Source organism: Salvelinus namaycush, chromosome 27 (genome assembly GCF_016432855.1).
Source record: "Salvelinus namaycush isolate Seneca chromosome 27, SaNama_1.0, whole genome shotgun sequence".
NCBI lineage: Eukaryota > Metazoa > Chordata > Actinopteri > Salmoniformes > Salmonidae > Salvelinus > Salvelinus namaycush.
Window position 1 is genome coordinate 10993060 of NC_052333.1, and position 13969 is coordinate 11007028.

Genomic DNA, 13969 nt, shown 5'->3' on the forward strand with positions numbered 1-13969 from the left:
AGTATTGTATGACAGAGTAGGCCTCTCTGGGGCATCCCAGGGAAGATAACATTAGTTCTCTACACTCCAGGCCACAGTATTGTATGATAGAGTAGGCCTCTCTGGGGCATCCCAGGGAAGATAACATTAGTTCTCTACACTCCAGGCCACAGTATTGTATGACAGAGTAGGCCTCTCTGGGGCATCCCAGGGAAGATAACATTAGTTCTCTACACTCCAGGCCACAGTATTGTATGACAGAGTAGGCCTCTCTGGGGCATCCCAGGGAAGATAACATTAGTTCTCTCCTCTCCAGAGCCACAGTGCTACAGTAGACCTGCTGCTATTGGACCTAGTGTCTGGCAGAGTGGAGCCAGTGTTAGCTCTGACTCGGAGGTGGAGTGCCAGTTTGACTGAGTCCGGTCATTAGGCATGCATAAGACCAGTTTGACTGAGTCCGGTCATTAGGCATGCATAAGACCAGTTTGCACCCCATTAGGGGATGCAGGATGTTTTTGGCCTGATTTAGATATGTTTCTGCTTGTAATTTCCGACCTTTTTGTAGGCTATTTGTTAGTCAACTGGTCTATAATCAGATACATGCAGCTTCTCTTCTGTCATTATATGTTGTCCTAGAAGACTAAATAAACCCCTGCTCACCAGAATAATGTAATAGATCTATAGAATGCTTCAGTTTTGTTGACATCGGTAAAGTTTTTTTTCTGTGTCATTTTCTTTCGTGGATCAAAGACGTTTATGGACTGGGAAGAAAATTCACAAAAAAAATAAAAGGGAACAATTTTCTGTGCAAAATGTCCAAATGGCATCAGTTGGACCAGTTGTAACGAAATAGAAAGCTGTGAAAACGACCCAACTATCTCAAGATGCAGAAAGAAAGCATATTTCTCCACTCCTGTTCCCAAGTCCAAATTTAGCCGACATTTTGGTGCATAATTTCACTGCAAGAAATGTTTAATTCTGCAGGAGTTAATAGTAAGGCTATGTGAGAGGTTATAGACCTACAGTCAGTTTCCAGATTTCAGTTTCCATTTAACCCATCTGAACATTAGGCTACAGTTCCATTGACTGTTCCCAAAATAATTATTTGGTGATTGGCGTGTATGTTATTTGGTGCACATAATTATACAGGGGCGCACCGAGAGGCAGGGACTGGGCCAGGGGCGCACCGAGAGGCAGGGACTGGGCCAGGGGCGCACCGAGAGGCAGGGACTGGGCCAGGGGCGCACCGAGAGGCAGGGACTGGGCCAGGGGCGCACCGAGAGGCAGGGACTGGGCCAGGGGCGCACCGAGAGGCAGGGACTGGGCCAGGGGCGCACCGAGAGGCAGGGACTGGGCCAGGGGCGCACCGAGAGGCAGGGACTGGGCCAGGGGCGCACCGAGAGGCAGGGACTGGGCCAGGGGCGCACCGAGAGGCAGGGACTGGGCCAGGGGCGCACCGAGAGGCAGGGACTGGGCCAGGGGCGCACCGAGAGGCAGGGACTGGGCCAGGGGCGCACCGAGAGGCAGGGACTGGGCCAGGGGCGCACCGAGAGGCAGGGACTGGGCCAGGGGCGCACCGAGAGGCAGGGACTGGGCCAGAGCTAGGGTTTGTCTCAGTGCTTCACTGCCACTCTCATTTTAGGTTTTCCTTTAGTGTTAACACAGGCTAGCTATATTTAAGATTTTGAGGTTTGAGTAATTTTAAAAATATGCTTTTCAAGTTAAAACAGGATTTTTGCTAGGGTGGTTTGGAAAGGCCATGCTCAGACATGTGTATTGACTGGGTTATTATGAAACTTTGTCAGCCTAGCAGTATATCCTCTGTACTCCCTAGACGGATTTTGGTAAATAATCTGAATGGTTGGCCGTAATGTTATTGTAATGAGTCTGTTGTCAGATGACATGTGGTTACTGCACGGTGCTTATTACATTGTCAGACCATAATAATGAGTATTAAAGTCGTTAGGTGTGTTCTGACTAATAGGCCACTCTCAATTAGACAGAGGATAAACAGTTGAGTGGAGAGTGGTGCTGCTGTAATGGTAATGAACTGTTGTTGTATGGAGGTGATATGGTCAGAGATACCTTGTCGTTAGAGAAAAGGGATTCTCCTCGCTCTTGCTCGCTCGGTCTCTCTAGCTCTCTCTCGTTTTGCCCTACTTAAAATACACCCCCCCTTCTCTCCCTCCTTCCCTCCTCCCTCGTAAGGACTTTCAATTTCCCATAGCTTACTATTAGTGCTGCTCTGGTGCCTGCCTGGATACAGGACCACAGTACTAGGGGTCTAGGGGTGATCTGGCCTCACCCTGCCCAAGGAGCAGTTGCCCGTCCCTGGGGTGAGGTGGGGTCAAGGCCCCTGGGTGCTGGGGGCTGCATGAAGGGCTGCTCCTGTGAAGAGCCCCTGATGGCATTGATTGATGGTGCTTTTTCAGTTCTGAGGTAATTGTTTTTGGTTTCCCAGGTTACACCCTGATGCACCCGTCCCTCACGCGGCCCTACCTGATGACAGAGCCTCCCCTCCACACTGACATCATCCACTATGAGAACATCCCTGGGTTTCCTGTGGTACGGGACAACATTCTCCGGTGAGTTAGGGTCAAGGGTCAGGGGGCAATGAGAGGTGGGGTTTCACTAGTATGTATAGATTGTGGAAACTCAAGGCTAGTAATGTAGTAAGATGTCTTCATCCACTCTCTTTGTCATAGCAATCTTTGTTTATATACTGTAGTCTGAGGTGTGTTGGTGATCGGACTGCATTGCACAATCTTGTGTTGCTAATATTAACCCTCCTACTTCCTGTTCCTCCCTCCAGTCTGCCCCTGGGTAGTCAGGTGATAGCTGTGCCCACCAACTCCTCTCTGTCCTGGCATACCAACCGCCTCCGAGACCCCAGCAAGGATGCCTACAACGTCAGCTACACATGGAAACTGGTACGATGCACTGCTGTTGTCTGTCTGTCTGTGTCTGTCTTGTCTTTCTCCTCTCTAGATCTATATCCCTTTTTTCCCTCCCTTCCTTCCCCTCTGTCCCGCCCTTCCTTCCCCTCTGTCCATCTCTCACTCCCTCTCCATAACGTAACAAGCCAGTAATGCAGTACTGCATCTTCATCTTCTTTGTCCCTCTCTCCCACTTCTTCTCTCACTCCATCTCCCTCAGTCATCTCCAATCTGTCATCTTTAGAAAAACCCAGTGCTCCCACCCCCACCCCCAAAACACTTTCTCTTTCAGAGCTAGTTCCAGACATAGCCCTAAACCTCAACTCCCCCTTACAAGTTAGGATCAGTCATGCCTTATCAATGGATTTTGAAAAACTAGTCAAATGTCTCCAGCTGTGTCTCTGCTCTGTATCACTCTATTCTAAGTAGAAGCTCCTCCACAAAAACATCCATCATCTTCTCCCTCAATCCCTCCCCAGGTCCAGGACAAGTCGTTCATCCTGTGCATAGTGAACGTCCAGCCAGAGATCCCTGTGAAACACCTGAAGAACCTGAACACAGCTCCCAGCTCCAAGCTGCTCTATCACCGCCTGGACCTGCTGGGTCAGACCTCCTCCTGTCTGCACTTCAAACAGCTGGCCACTGTCGGTAAGACCTGAGGCCACATAGGCAATGACTGTGAGAGAGGAACTAGGCTTGAGGCAGAGATTTTAGAGCTTTATTTAGTCTCTATTTTCCTCTCTCTGTCAGAGAGTCCTACAGTGATGCTGTCTGCAGGGAGTTTCTCCTCGCCCTACGAACACCTCAGCCAACCAGAGACCAAACGCATGGTGGAACACTACACTGCCTACCTCAGTGATAACACACGCCTCATAGCCAACCCTGGACTCAAGGTACTCACACAATCACATTCAGTCATTAACACAGAGAAGCCAAACCAATATCAAACACGTATCTTCTGGAAAGACTTGTGAGCCAAACCACACTAGCTAACACCACCAAAAGAAAGACAATGAACTACCCCTCAAGTCTCTTAGCTCCACTGCCTTCTTTGTCTTTTAGGTGAAGCTAGAGAAAAGCTCCATGTATTTAACAGCTTGTGTGCACAGCATTTTTATCCCCTCTCTGAATGTGGTGAGAGAGTGGTGGAGAGACTGAGAGACTCTGTACGTGGTGGGGGAGAGACTGAGAGACTCTGTACGTGGTGGGGGAGAGACTGTATGTGGTGAGAGAGTGGGGGAGAGACTGAGAGACTCTGTACGTGGTGGGGGAGAGACTGAGAGACTCTGTACGTGGTGGGGGGGAGACTGAGAGACTCTGTACGTGGTGGGGGAGAGACTGAGAGACTCTGTACGTGGTGGGGGAGAGACTGTATGTGGTGAGAGAGTGGGGGGGAGACTGAGAGACTCTGTACGTGGTGGGGGAGAGACTGTATTTGGTGAGAGAGTGGGGGAGAGACTGAGAGACTCTGTACGTGGTGGGGGAGAGACTGTATGTGGTGAGAGAGTGGGGGAGAGACTGAGAGACTCTGTACATGGTGAGAGAGTGGGGGAGAGACTGAGAGACTGTACGTGGTGAGAGAGTGGGGGAGAGACTGAGAGACTCTCTGTACGTGGTGAGAGAGTGGGGGAGAGACTGGGAGACTCTCTGTACGTGGTGAGAGAGTGGGGGAGAGACTGAGAGACTCTCTGTACGTGGTGAGAGAGTGGGGGAGAGACTGAGAGACTCTGTACGTGGTGAGAGAGTGGGGGAGAGACTGAGAGACTCTGTACGTGGTGAGAGAGTGGTGGAGAGACTGAGAGACTCTCTGTACGTGGTGAGAGAGTGGTGGAGAGACTGAGAGACTCTCTGTACGTGGTGAGAGAGTGGTGGAGAGACTGAGAGACTCTCTGTACGTGGTGAGAGAGTGGTGGAGAGACTGAAAGACTCAGTACGTGGTGAGAGAGTGGGGGAGAGTGAGAGACTCTCTGTACGTGGTGAGAGAGTGGGGGAGAGACTGAGAGACTCTCTGTACGTGGTGAGAGAGTGGGGGAGAGACTGAGAGACTCTGTACGTGGTGATAGAGTGGGGGAGAGACTGAGAGACTCTGTACGTGGTGAGAGAGTGGGGGAGAGACTGAGAGACTCTGTACGTGGTGAGAGAGTGGTGGAGAGACTGAGAGACTCTCTGTACGTGGTGAGAGAGTGGTGGAGAGACTGAGAGACTCTGTACGTGGTGGGGGAGAGACTGAGAGACTCTGTACGTGGTGGGGGAGAGACTGAGAGACTCTGTACGTGGTGGGGGAGAGACTGAGAGACTCTGTACGTGGTGAGAGACTGAGAGACTCTCTGTACGTGGTGAGAGAGTGGGGGAGAGACTGAGAGACACTCTGTACGAGAGAGATCCTGATCTGGGCCTACCTTACATTAAAGAGAGAGCTCAGCTCCTCTTCTCTTCTCTGTCTGTATCGCTCTCTCCCTCTAGTCGTCGGTCAGGAACGAGGTGATGGCGACCAGTCACGTCACAGATGAATGGATGACACTCATGGAGATGAGTAGCCTCAACTGCTACATTGTGCGCCGTTACATAGCAACGCCCAATGGGGTGCTTCGGATTTACCCCGGCTCACTCATGGACAAAGCCTTCGATCCGACCCGGAGACAATGGTGAGTTTTATTTAGTGCTTGTGGGGGCGCAGTTCCAGACTCCTAGAGAGGGATGGGAAGTTGAGTCCTGCTCCACAGTGTTTTGGCCCGGTTCTCATAGCTTTCTGTTTACGGCTGGAATGATTCACTTTCTATGGAACAGTCTCAGTTCTACTAAATCCTTCATGACACTTTTCATTTTGAACAACAGTCTGGAGTAGTCAGATATATTTTACTATAAATGTTTCAGTCAATATCTGTTAAACGTTTTTCCCAGCCTTTAGTTAGTAGACAGTATCCACATGTATTGTCGTGGAATTAGCATGCTGTGTCAATGTGTTTTGTTTTTGTTTCCTATCACACTGACCATGCTCTCTGACCTCTAACCCCTGACCCAAACAGGTACCAGCACGCTGTGGCGAACCCTGGCCTCATCACCTTCACCGGGCCTTACCTGGATGTGGGCGGGGCCGGATACGTGGTCACCATCAGCCACACCATCCACACCTCCAGGTACTGTAGGAGGACAAGCACACCATCTTCCTCACCATCCACACCTCCAGGTATTGTAGGAGGACAAGCACACCATCTTCCTCACCATCCACACCTCCAGGTACTGTAGGAGGACAAACACAACATCTTCCTCACCATCCACACCTCCAGGTACTGTAGGAGGACACAAACAACATCTTCCTCACCATCCACACCTCCAGGTACTGTAGGAGGGCAAACACAACATCTTCCTCACCATCCACACCTCCAGGTACTGTAGGAGGACACAAACAACATCTTCCTCACCATCCACACCTCCAGGTACTGTAGGAGGGCAAACACAACATCTTCCTCACCATCCACACCTCCAGGTACTGTAGGAGGGCAAACACACCATCTTCCTCACCATCCACACCTCTAGGTACTGTAGGAGGGCAAACACACCATCTTCCTCACCATCCACACCTCCAGGTACTGTAGGAGGACAAGCACACCATCTTCCTCACCATCCACACCTCCAGGTACTGTAGGAGGACAAACACAACATCTTCCTCACCATCCACACCTCCAGGTACTGTAGGAGGACAAACACAACATCTTCCTCACCATCCACACCTCCAGGTACTGTAGGAGGACACAAACAACATCTTCCTCACCATCCACACCTCTAGGTACTGTAGGAGGACACAAACAACATCTTCCTCACCATCCACACCTCCAGGTACTGTAGGAGGACAAACACACCATCTTCCTCACCATCCACACCTCCAGGTACTGTAGGAGGACACAAACAACATCTTCCTCACCATCCACACCTCCAGGTACTGTAGGAGGACACAAACAACATCTTCCTCACCATCCACACCTCCAGGTACTGTAGGAGGACAAGCACACCATCTTCCTCACCATCCACACCTCCAGGTACTGTAGGAGGACACAAACAACATCTTCCTCACCATCCACACCTCCAGGTACTGTAGGAGGACACAAACAACATCTTCCTCACCATCCACACCTCCAGGTATTGTAGGAGGACAAGCACACCATCTTCCTCACCATCCACACCTCCAGGTACTGTAGGAGGACAAGCACACCATCTTCCTCACCATCCACACCTCCAGGTACTGTAGGAGGACAAGCACACCATCTTCCTCACCATCCACACCTCCAGGTACTGTAGGAGGACACAAACAACATCTTCCTCACCATCCACACCTCCAGGTACTGTAGGAGGACACAAACAACATCTTCCTCACCATCCACACCTCCAGGTACTGTAGGAGGACACAAACAACATCTTCCTCACCATCCACACCTCCAGGTACTGTAGGAGGACACAAACAACATCTTCCTCACCATCCACACCTCCAGGTACTGTAGGAGGGCAAACACACCATCTTCCTCACCATCCACACCTCCAGGTACTGTAGGAGGACAAACACAACATCTTCCTCACCATCCACACCTCCAGGTACTGTAGGAGGACACAAACAACATCTTCCTCACCATCCACACCTCCAGGTACTGTAGGAGGACAAGCACACCATCTTCCTCACCATCCACACCTCCAGGTACTGTAGGAGGACAAGCACACCATCTTCCTCACCATCCACACCTCCAGGTATTGTAGGAGGACAAGCACACCATCTTCCTCACCATCCACACCTCCAGGTACTGTAGGAGGACAAACACAACATCTTCCTCACCATCCACACCTCCAGGTACTGTAGGAGGACAAGCACACCATCTTCCTCACCATCCACACCTCCAGGTAGGAGGGGTCAAGGGTCAACCACAGTCCCAGGCTCTGATTGGAAGAAACCCAGTTGGACTGGACTGTATCTATGTCACACAGAGTGATGGTGATACACCATTCTAGTTACCAGGGCAACCTGATAAACACTTAGAGATTTTCATTTGTGACTGTTGATGAATTTGAAACGTTCTGTTTCTTTAGTATTTTTAATGATACTATGCTCTTCTATTTTTTTCCTAACTTTCCGTTTAGCAGACACTTTTATCCAAAAAGACTTACCGGTAGTCATGCGTGCCACATTCATCGTATGGGTGTCCGCAGTAGGAATCAAACCTGACCCTGAGCCACATAATACCATTTTCTCAAGCAATACATAGAGCAAAACAGGAAGAAGTAGTGGGAAATAAACAGACTAATGTTCTCGTTTAGTCTGTGATCTGAATGTGTAGTGGTCCTGGCAGTCTGCTGTTTGTGCCTGCTGACTACAGTTACAACATTACTGGTTCATCTCAGAGGAGGCTGTGGACGGGAGGCAATCACCAACAACTGGAACACCCAGGCTGTGGATTAAGATATAATACACACACACACACACACACACACACACACACACACAGCTCTGATAAGGCAGGCTCAGTCTGTTGATGTTGGTGAGCATGTCCTGTGGTGTCTAGTATACCGAGACTCTGCTCTCAAATACGGCTCCCAAGAGCTGCAGCACATGGTTTTCAGGATAGGTTTGCATGCACAAGCAGGGAAGGTAGCTAGAGAATAAAATATGTGTACTGTTGAATAATGTTCTCTCCTCTCTCTGTGTAGTTCTCAGATGGCCTCAGGGTATGCAGTAGCAGTAATGGGGATAGACTTCACACTGCGTTACTTCTACAAGGTTCTGCTGGACCTGCTACCCATCTGCAATCAGGACAAGGGCAACAAGATCCGGTACGTCTTTCATTGAGGCTCATTCTCTCTTGTTACAGGCCTTTTGACTGTTCCTCATAGGGATCCTGAGGGACAACCCAATCAGGTTTTTAAGACTCTGAATCTAATTTGAATGGCACTTTCACCTAGTCCTCCAACATCCCAGCATGCCCTCTGCTACGTGGGAGAAATCTTCCCTGAGTCTCTCTCTTTGGTATCTATTGTGGTCCACAAATTAACTTTATGCTGGTTACAAAGAGGGTGAGAGATGGAGAAGCTTGATTATAATTACATCCCAGAAAAACCCTGTTATGCATGATTCTGCTGCTATATTCTCTCTTTCTCTTTTCTGTCTGCCTTTCCACCCCTACTCTTCCCTCCCTCCCAGTTTCTCTCTCTCTCCCCCTGCCTCCCTCTCTCTCCCCCTTCTCTCTGCAGTCCTCTCCCCCTTTCTTTCTTTCACTCTTTACCCTGTCTCCCTCTCTCTCTCTGTCGGAGAGTGTTCAGTGTTCAGTGGTTCATGTTTAACAGGAGGAAGGGGATGGAGGTTAGGTTGAGTGGTTCATGTTTAACAGGAGGAAGGGGATGGAGGTTAGGTTGAGTGGTTCATGTTTAACAGGAGGAAGGGGATGGAGGTTAGGTTGAGTAGTTCATGTTTAACAGGAGGAAGGGGATGGAGGTTAGGTTGAGTGGTTCATGTTTAACAGGAGGAAGGGGATGGAGGTTAGGTTGAGTGGTTCATGTTTAACAGGAGGAAGGGGATGGAGGTTAGGTTGAGTAGTTCATGTTTAACAGGAGGAAGGGGATGGAGGTTAGGTTGAGTGGTTCATGTTTAACAGGAGGAAGGGGATGGAGGTTAGGTTGAGTGGTTCATGTTTAACAGGAGGAAGGAGATGGAGGTTAGGTTGAGTAGTTCATGTTTAACAGGAGGAAGGGGATGGAGGTTAGGTTGAGTGGTTCATGTTTAACAGGAGGAAGGAGATGGAGGTTAGGCTGAATTACTTTCTATCCTGCAGGTTGGGGTAATATGGGGCTCAGGTGTGACGATACACAGAGCTGATCTGGAGCCTGGCCCATGTGGTGTTCTTAACACTCAGAGTTTGCTCTCTCTAACACCACCCCTTGTCTCTCCTGACTTAACACTGCTCTCTTCGCCCTCCACGTCCACTGTAATCGCTCTGGCTCTCTCCCTCTTGCTGCGGAAAGGGGAGTCTGAAGTTCGGGTTCTATTGTGTTTAAATCTGATGGATTTCAGTGGACATGTGTATTTGATATAAGTGTATTAAGTTAAATTGGTTGTACTGTTCCATAAAATTAATAATACGTCAACTGTATTTTCTCTCTCTCTGTCTCTCGCTCTCTCTGTCTCTCGCTCTCTCTGTCTCTCGCTCTCTCTGTCTCTCTCTCTCTCGCTTTCTCTCTCTCGCTTTCTCTCTCTCTCGCTTTCTCTCTCTCGCTTTCTCTCTCTCTCTCGCTTTCTCTCTCTCTGTCTCTCTCTCTGTCTCTCTCTCTGTCTCTCTCTCTGTCTCTGTCTCTGTCTCTGTCTCTCTCTCTCTCTCTCTCTCTCTCTCTCTCTCTCTCTCTCTCTCTCTCTCTCTCTCTCTCGCTTTCTCTCTCTCTCTCTCTCTCTCTCTCTCGCTTTCTCTCTCTCTCCCTGTCTCTCTCCGTCGCTATCTTCCTCGCTCTCTCGCTTTCTTTCTCTCTCGCTTTCTTTCTCTCTCGCTTTCTCTCTCTCTCGCTTTCTCTCGCTTTCTCTCTCTCTCTCTCTCTCTCTCTCTCTCTCTCTCTCTCTCTCTCTCTCTCGCTTTCTCTCTGTCGCTCTCCCTGTCTCTCTCTCTCTCCCTGTCTCTCTCTCTCTCCCTGTCTCTCTCTCTCCCTGTCTCTCTCTCCGTCGCTATCTCCCTCGCTCTCTCTCCCTGTCTCTCTCTCTCTCCGTCGCTCTCTCTTGCTTTCTCTCTGTTGCTCTCCCTGTCTCTCTCTCTCTCTCTGTCTGTCTCTCTCCCTCGCTCTCTCTCTCGCTGTCTATTTCGCTGTCTATTTCGCTCTCTCTCTCTCTATAGGTGTTTTATCATGGAGGACAGGGGTTACTTGGTGGCCCACCCCACCCTCATCGACCCTAAAGGTCACGCTCCAGCCGAGCGGCAGCACATCACACACAAGGAACCTCTGGTAGCCAACGACATCCTGAACCATCCTAACTTTGTCAAGAAGAACTTGTGCAACAGCTTCAGCGACCGCACAGTCCAACGTTTCTACAAGTTCAACACCAGCATCATTGTGAGTAGGGGCTCAGAGAAAATACAAACTCCATCTTGACACCGTTGCCCTAGAGCACACAAAAAACTATACATACCTCAGCCTAAACATCAGCGCCACAGGTAACTTCCACAATGCTGTGAACGATCTGAGAGACAAGGCAAGAAGGGCCTTCTATGCCATCAAAAGGAACATAAAATTCGACATACCAATTAGGATCTGGCTAAAAATACTTGAATCAGTTATAGAACCCATTGTCCTTTATGGTTGTGAGTTCTGGGGTCCGCTCACCAACCAAGAATTCACAAAATGGGACAAACACCAAATTGAGACTGCATGCAGAATTCTGCAAAAATATCCTCTGTGTACAACGTAAAACACCAAATAATGCATGCAGAGCAGAATTAGGCCGATACCCGCTAATGATCAAAATCCAGAAAAGATATGTTAAATTCTACAACCACCTAAAAGGAAAAGATTCCCAAACCGTCCATAACAAAGCCATCACCTACAGAGAGATGAACCTGGAGAAGAGTCCCCTAAGCAAGCTGGTACTGGGGCTCTGTTCACAAACACAAACACACCCCACAGAGCCCCAGGACAGCAACACAATTAGACCCAACCAAATCATGAGAAAACAAAAAGATAATTACTTGACACATTGGAAAGAATTAACAAAAAAACAGAGCAAACTAGAAAGCTATATTTGGCCCTAAACAGAGAGTACACAGTGGCAGAATACCTGACCACTGTGACTGACCCAAAATTAAGGAAAGCTTTGACTATGTACAGACTCAGTGAGCATAGCCCTGCTATTAAGAAAGGCCGCCGTAGGCAGACCTGGCTCTCAAGAGAATACAGGCTATGTGCACACTGCCCATAAAATGAGATGGAAACTGAGCTGCACTTTCTAACCTCCTGCCAAATGTATGACCATATTAGAGACACATATTTCCCTCAGATTACACAGATCCACAAAGAATTAGAAAACCACAACTCCCATATCTATTGGGTAAAATACCACAGTGAGCCTCCCGGGTGGCGCAGTGGTCTAGGGCACTGCATCGCAGTGCTAACTGCGCCACCAGAGTCTCTGGGTTCGCGCCCAGGCTCTGTCGCAGCCGGCCGCGACCGGGAGGTCCGTGGGGCGACGCACAATTGGCATAGCGTCGTCCGGGTTAGGGAGGGTTTGGCCGGTAGGGATATCCTTGTCTCATCGCGCTCCAGCGACTCCTGTGGCGGGCCGGGCGCAGTGTGCGCTAACCAAGGGGGCCAGGTACACAGTGTTTCCTCCGACACATTGGTGCGGCTGGCTTCCGGGTTGGAGGCGCGCTGTGTTAAGAAGCAGTGCGGCTTGGTTGGGACGCATGGCTTTCGACCTTCGTCTCTCCCGAGCCCGTACGGGAGTTGTAGCGATGAGACAAGATAGTAATTACTAGCGATTGGATACCACGAAAATTGGGGAGAAAATGGGATAAATTTATTTATTATTTTTCTCTGTCTCTCTCTCTTGCTCTGTCTCTCTCGCTCTCTCTCTTGCTCTGTCTCTCGCTCTCTCTCTTGCTCTGTCTCTCGCTCTCTCTCTCTTGCTCTGTCTCTCTTGCTCTCTCTCTTGCTCTGTCTCGCTCGCTCTCTCTCTTGCTCTGTCTCGCTCGCTCTCTCTCTTGCTCTGTCTCGCTCGCTCTCTCTCTTGCTCTGTCTCTCTCTCTCTTGCTCTGTCTCTCTCTCTTTCTCTCTTGCTCTGTCTCTCTCGCTCTCTCTCTTGCTCTGTCTCTCTCGCTCTCTCGCTCTCTCGCTCTCTCGCTCTCGCTCTCTCGCTCTCTCGCTCTCTCGCTCTCTCTCTTGCTCTGTCTCTCTCGCTCTCTCTCTTGCTCTGTCTCTCTCGCTCTCTCTCTTGCTCTGTCTCTCTCGCTCTCTCTCTCTCGCTCTCTCTCGCTCTCTCTCTCGCTCTGTCTCTCTCTCTCTCTCGCTCTGTCTCTCTCTTGCTCTGTCTCTCGCTCTGTCTCTCGCTCTGTCTCTCTCTTGCTCTGTCTCTCTCTTGCTCTGTCTCTCTCGCTCTTTCTTGCTCTGTCTCTCTCGCTCTTTCTTGCTCTGTCTCTCTCGCTCTCTCTCTTGCTCTGTCTCTCTCTCGCTCTCTCTCTTGCTCTGTCTCTCTCTCTCTCTCTCTCTCTTGCTCTGTCTCTCTCGCTCTCTCTCTTGCTCTGTCTCTCTCGCTCTCTTGCTCTGTCTCTCTCTCTCTCTTGCTCTGTCTCTCTCGCTCTCTTGCTCTGTCTCGCTCTCTCTCTTGCTCTGTCTCTCTCGCTCTCGCGCTCTGTCTCTCTCGCTCTGTCTCTCTCGCTCTCTCTCTCGCTCTGTCTCGCTCTCTCTTGCTCTCTCTCGCTCTGTCTCTCTCGCTCTGTCTCTCTCTCTCTCTCTCTCTCTCTCTCTCTCTCTCTCTCTCTCTCTCTCTCTCTCTCTCTCTCTCTCTCTCTCTCTCTCTCTCTCTCTCTCTCTCTTGCGCTCTGTCTCTCAATTCAATTTGCTTTATTGGCATGATGTAACAATGTACATATTGCCAAAGCTTATTTTGGATATTTACAAAATAAAAATGAGAATCAAAATTGTCAACGGGACAACAGTAAAAACAATAACCAAGTGTCAAAATAACCATACATTCAACAATAACAATAAACATACAGTAGAGTACATGTGCAGGTTGATTGGTCTGTCAGACACTGTCCCTCAACTTATGTCAGGCAGCAATGTAGTGCGCTGCCAACCCACAGCTCTCTGCGTCCTCCCCCAACAGGACGGGTAGCCTATCCTCATCAGAGAGGTCTTCGAAACCTTGAATAAGGTTTTCAAATTTGGGGAAATGACACTCTCTAATTTTTATTTTATTTTTTACATTTTGTCAGGAAATGCAGCTCCGTCTCAGGTTCTGCTGTTGTGCAGTGGTTGCACAGCCTTTCCTCTACAGGGAGCCAGGTTTTCCTGTGTCTACCCTTCTCAATGGCAAGGCTGTG

The 13969-nt window shown here is 49.6% G+C and overlaps 2 protein-coding genes across 2 annotated transcripts in view; both read left to right on the top strand.

The window, feature by feature from the left end:
* LOC120022027 (cytoplasmic dynein 1 intermediate chain 1) overlaps positions 1 to 13969 on the top strand; it is a 464568-nt gene that overhangs the window by 272347 nt on the left and 178252 nt on the right.
* The window catches only part of LOC120021981 (VWFA and cache domain-containing protein 1-like), a 154714-nt gene that overhangs the window by 126292 nt on the left and 14453 nt on the right, over positions 1 to 13969 (top strand). Inside the window, exons 11-18 of the mRNA XM_038965785.1 lie at positions 2441 to 2564; positions 2792 to 2909; positions 3395 to 3563; positions 3666 to 3808; positions 5379 to 5560; positions 5942 to 6052; positions 8607 to 8729; positions 10769 to 10985. Of these exons, the coding sequence (XP_038821713.1) occupies positions 2441 to 2564; positions 2792 to 2909; positions 3395 to 3563; positions 3666 to 3808; positions 5379 to 5560; positions 5942 to 6052; positions 8607 to 8729; positions 10769 to 10985 (1187 nt within the window). The remainder of the gene's footprint in view (positions 1 to 2440; positions 2565 to 2791; positions 2910 to 3394; positions 3564 to 3665; positions 3809 to 5378; positions 5561 to 5941; positions 6053 to 8606; positions 8730 to 10768; positions 10986 to 13969) is intronic.